This window comes from Staurois parvus, unplaced genomic scaffold (assembly GCF_062004578.1).
Source record: "Staurois parvus isolate SC_StPar_1 unplaced genomic scaffold, SC_StPar_1.0 ptg001636l, whole genome shotgun sequence".
NCBI classification, from domain to species: domain Eukaryota; kingdom Metazoa; phylum Chordata; class Amphibia; order Anura; family Ranidae; genus Staurois; species Staurois parvus.
Window position 1 is genome coordinate 175,687 of NW_028319432.1, and position 5,733 is coordinate 181,419.

The following is a 5,733-nucleotide window of genomic DNA, read 5'->3' on the forward strand; positions in this document are numbered from 1 at the left end:
TTAGCTTATCGCTTAACGTGGAACTTCTGGAGCGAGAGGATCTAGAAGAAAGTGCAGTGCGCTTGGTTGAGGTGGATCTGTGAGATCTGGTCTCCTGCAGTTGAGTAATGCGGAGTTCTGCTTTAAACTTAGCATTTTGCACTGCAAGATCCCTTTGTTGGTTTAGTGCATCAGTCCTGGTCAGTTCTGCTGAAGAATCCTCTATATTAGAGTCCTGCAAGAAAGCTGAGTATTTTACAGACAGCCGCTGGTAGCGTTCATACGCAGCAGATAGGCGATTTATAGAGTCTCTTAATTCAGCTGGTTGATCATTAAAGTGTGACAAAACTGACATGCATTGTGAAGTTCGGTCCCAGAGGTCTGACAGATTACTGGAGAACTCATCTCTAGTGGCTTCATAGTTTTCCCTGAGTTTCTGTGTCGGTTTTATTGTACGTTTGGGTTTTACGCTCTGTTCGGGAATGTCTGCAGAATCTGCTCCCTGTACGTCTGCTGGTTCAGAGGAATGATGTATCTGCGTTGGTTCGGCCATAAAGGAGTGTTCAGAGCCTTGTCTAGACATTTTTTACTGTTCTGCAAAAATTGGTACTGTCTCTTTAAGAAGACGAACAGCAGCTTAGACAGGTGGGGTAACACAGTTCAATGCAGAGAAACAGTTTTCAGCACTCACATGAAGTGCAGTAAGCTTGTGCGACCATGTGCTTTGCAAGATGGCGGATGGCACTGAGCTTGATTGCAGACTAGGCACACACATATACACAGCAGGCTGTAGGGATTCTATGCATCTGTTGACTATTCTGACTCAGATTGTTGTGATAGCGATTTATCCCTTGTGAGACCTCTCTGCCTAGCCTGTATAAGCAGATATAATCACTGTGGACAATCCTTATCAGATAGCTGAACTCACCAATACTGTGTTCATCCAGAAGTTGCTTTATTCTGTACATGTGACAACAGGATACAGCAGAATGAATGGTTTCCAGTATTATGCGGTCAAAAGATGATACTTTCTGTAGCGTACTATGCAGAATACATGTGTCCCTGTTACATGTGGTCTGTTAGCTGCATCCATGACACAGGAAGTGCTGAACTCAAGAAGAAGGGAGGAGCTTCATATACAAAGGAACTGTGTCATAGATCTCAGGGAGGCAACATGAAAAACAAAGTGTATACCAAATAAGACCACTGGATGGCAGCATTACTAACTATAGAAATGTCCATAGAAAATGGTACAAAAAATAAACTATATGAATTCTCATGTACATTAACATAAATATTAACTGTGTAACAGCATACTGTCCCTGATCCTGTTGACCATCTCCTGCTCTGACCTTTGGCTCGTTCTATTCTCTGCCTGATCGTCTGACCTCCTGTTGCTGAACTTGGCCTGTGACCCATTTATCCTTTTGCCTGCCGCCCTGTACCGTCTGCCTCCGCTGTTACCGATCTGGCCTGTCTGATTACGCTACGCACCACCTCTTCACATCTGGCTGTCACCTGCCACTGGCAACTATCTCTACCACAGCTGGTTGTACTCGGGGGCGTGACCTAGTCTCAGGCTGCTTCAAGTCCATCCCCACCATCAGGGGCTCTGGTGAAACAGCAGACTGAGGCTTAGACTCTGCGCCCTGAGGAGTTCCGGCCTGTGGGTAGCTAGAGACTACCGCCAGCCAGCTCCTGAGAATGTCCCTCCATCCAGAGCCAGAGAATTCTATGACATCACAATGACATCAAAGCTCCTACTCCCAATGTGCCTCCATCCAGACTCAGAAAATCCTATGACATCACACTGACCTCACAGCTCCTCCCCCAGTGTCCCTCCATCCAATGTCAGAAAATCCTATGACATCACACTGACCTCACAGCTCCTCCTCCCAATGTCCCTCCATCCAGAGTCAGAGAATCCTATGACATCACACTGACCTCACAGCTCCTCCCCCAGTGTCCCTCCATCCAAAGTCAGAAAATCCTATGACATCACACTGACCTCACAGCTCCTCCTCCCAATGTCCCTCCATCCAGAATCAGAGAATCCTATGACATCACACTGACCTCACAGCTCCTCCCCAATGTCCCTCCATCTGGCTTTTTTCTGATGCTCTTAGGATGTGGGGCCCCTTGGTATCCTCACATGTAAAGTGGGACTGTTGGTCCTGCGTTGTATGTAATGACATCAGAATGCTGCAACAAGCCTATACCCTGCGTAGTGTGGGGGTCCTGTGGGGGGGAATTATACCTCAGCCTGAAGTGGGGCTTCAATAAAATGGAGACCTGAATGGAGAGGTGAGGAGGATTCTGGGAATATCATTTGATGTGACTATTTGTGTTCAGATGTAGAGTTTTCCTCCTGTGAAGTCTGGAGATCATATGACATCACATTGCCTCCACCTCCCTCCCTGATAGAAGAGAGAAAGAAGAAGAAGATTCTAGAAGTCACCAGAGAGATCACTGAGCTGCTGACAGGAGAGGTGAGCGGTGCCGGGAATTCTGGGACATTCTCCAGTAACAGACAAGGGATGTGTCTGGATGGTGACTGTATCATTGTGTGTGTCAGGTTCCTATAAGGTGTCAGGGTGTCACTGTCTATTTCTCCATGGAGGAGTGGGAGTATTTAGAAGGACACAAGGATCTCTACAAGGACGTCATGATGGACAATCAGCCGCCCCTCACATCACCGGGTAAGAGGAGACTTTATTGTAAAGGAGAGAGCAGTACGGAGGATCCACCTAGATCCCCCATCATCTGATAAACACATAGAAACAATGGATTCAGTCAGTGTGTGTGTTTCCTACAGATGGATCCAGTCATGGGAACCCACCAGAGAGATGTCCCCGTCCTCTGTATTCCCGGGATTCCACACAGGAAGGTCACACCATCCCTCACCATCATCAGGTAGATGAGGAACAATCACTGATAGTATCATTAGGATCTGTACATTATCTGCATTGTTACCATTGATGGCATTTTATTATATATTCAGAGTGGAATCCTCGGGGATTATAATATTGTTGTTAAGGAAGAATTTAAAGAGGAGGATGAGGAGTATGGAGTGATGGAGGAGTTTTCAGAAGGACACAAGGATATGATGGAGCCACCTAATACCAGGAACCCACCAGAGAGATGTCCCCGTCCTCTGTATTCCCAGGATTCCACACAGGAAGGTCACACCATCCCTCACTGTTACAAGGTTGGTGGGATGGAGAATCTAGAATATGGACTCACAGAAGTGATTTTTTTTATGTGATGTCACAATATTGGAGTTTATGTTTTACAGATGAACTCTTCTATTATTGTTTTGGTTTAGGGTGAAGATCTGATAGATATAAAAGTTGAGGTGAAAGCAGAAGAAGAAGAGGCGTATGTGAGGGATGATCAGCAGTCTATGGAGGAGGATGGAATAACGGGGACATTTATAGAGGAGGACACTCCTACAGAGATCAGCACAGGTGGGTCATGAACACTAAATCCATTCCTCCACCCATACTGCTCACTGATTGGTCCAGAGTAGGGCGGGGACTGGGTGATATCAGCCTGTAATCCCCTGGTCACTTTCCTGAGCTGTGTTCCCCGTCCTGTATTCCTGGATTTCTCTCGGATAATCTTCCTTCTCTGTGCTGCAGACACAATTTATGTATCTAGACTGGATTTATGGAGGTTCTGGGGTTCAGCTGGCAGCAAAATGTTGATTGACCTGGGTTATGTGCTTTGCGTCTTCTTCCCCATGCCTGGATCTAGTAAGATCTCTGACAGAATATTTCTCCCAGGGTTCCTTGCTCTGTGGTCTGCTGGCTGTGCCGGGTGGAGGGATATGTCTGTAGTGTCTCAGACCTAAGTCACTGAGTGCAGTCTCAGGAGATGGGAGGCAGCGGTGTGGGATCTCTGCAACTTGTCTACAGTAAACTTTTATATTATACATTACATAATCCTGACCCCTGCACTATATACTCTATGTTGTACATTACATACTCCTGACCCCTGCACTATATACTCTATGTTGTACATTACACAATTCTGATACTATATAGTCCTATCTATTGTATCTTACACTATATGTTGTACATTCCATAGTCCTGACTTCTGCTCTCCCCCTCCCCCCACTGCTATATATACACATAATATGGATTCTCTTTTGTTACACCCATTTCCTCCCAGCTGGACGTTTTATATCGGATGATGTGATTGGAGCACAGACTTTTACATGGTGATAATAATGTGATAACATCCTCCAACTTTGGACCCTTAAACAGAAAGTGATAATGAGGGAGGAGTCAATACCCCAATGATGGTGGTCTTCAGGATCAGTCCAGTCTTCATCTTGGTTGTTCTCCCCCCATCCTCACTCTCTGACCTCTGGTGGGGCTCAGCCCCGCTTTTCTTCATGACTAAATCATGGAGTAAATAAGGAAGTGCAGTACTTCTTGTGTTGGGAAGATGGTGATGAGTGATAGAGGGGGTGAGGACCCTCGTCCTATAATCCCCTCATCACTGTCCCTCCTATAAAAGACAGTTCTGGTTGTTTCCTCACTCTCTGACTAAGGTCCATGAATAAAGAAATGACCTGGTAGGAGATCAGAGGAGCCATTTCCTAGTTCCCTTGAGGGTGGAATTGTAAGCTCCTCAGAGACCAAGCTGCCTGATGTGGGCGGAGTCCTGGTTTGGGGGAACCAATCAGCTCCTGTCTAGTAATCCTCTTTGTCTTTGTATTTTAGTCCATGGCCGGGAGATGAGGAAAACCTCCGAGGATTGTCTCACTTTGTCTCCAGACTGGAAAGTAGAAGATGAGGACATCACACAGTATAGTCCAGGAGAAAACCCGGCTCCCTCCAATGTCCATCCGGCACCACCCAGTGTAGATGGACCATCGGATTCCCCGTATCCTGAGGAACCTCAGACTGTGCAGGACCGGGCCGGCCTTCCAACAGGGAAGAGGTTCTCCTGTACTGAGTGCGGAAAAGATTTCCGTTCTAAATCCAAACTTAATTTGCATAAAAGATCTCACACGGGGGAGAAGCCGTATTCTTGTACTGTGTGCGGGAAATGCTTTTCCGACAAGTCCAATCTTTCTGCACATCAGAGATTGCACACAGGGGAGAAGCCATTTTCCTGTCCTGAGTGCGGGAAATGTTTTTCACATAAGTCACATTTTTATACACATCAGAGATCTCACACAGGGGAGAAGCCATTTTCCTGTCCTATGTGTGGGAAATGTTTTTCACACAAGTCACATTTTTATACACATCAGAGATCTCACACGGGGGAGAAACCTTTTTCCTGTCTTGAGTGCGGGAAATGTTTTACACAGAAGTCTATGCTTTACACACATCAAAGATCTCACATGGGGGAGAAGCCTTATTTCTGTCTTGAGTGCGGGAAATGTTTTTCACAAAAGTTCAATCTTTACACACATCAGAGATGTCACACGGGGGAGATGCCATATTCCTGTCCTGAGTGTGGGAAATGTTTTTCATGGAAGTCCAGTCTTTACAAACATCAGAGATCTCACATGGGAGAGAAGCCACTTTCCTGCCTGAGTGAGGGAATTGTTCCTCACTGAAGTCCTGTCTTCCTGTACATCAGAGGTCCCGCAAAACTCTCGAGGTATATTTGTGTCTTGAGTGTGGGAAAAGTCTTCTAGATGAATGTTGCTGGACATCCCAGCTCTCATGTGGGGAAGAAGCACACCCTGATATACACCTCAGGCAAGGAATCGAGAGGTAATGTACCACAACTGAT

General features: G+C 46.1%; 1 protein-coding gene across 1 annotated transcript; it reads left to right on the top strand.

Moving 5' to 3' along the window:
* Nucleotides 1-670: 670 nt before the first annotated feature.
* Nucleotides 671-3,244, top strand: LOC149434945 (uncharacterized). The gene is made up of 5 exons (XM_089663164.1): nucleotides 671-680; nucleotides 2,332-2,468; nucleotides 2,555-2,678; nucleotides 2,795-2,892; nucleotides 2,981-3,244. The coding sequence occupies exons 1-5, from the start codon at nucleotides 671-673 to the stop codon at nucleotides 3,242-3,244; spliced, it is 633 nt and encodes a 210-aa protein (XP_089519290.1).
* The last annotated feature ends 2,489 nt before the right edge of the window (nucleotides 3,245-5,733 follow it).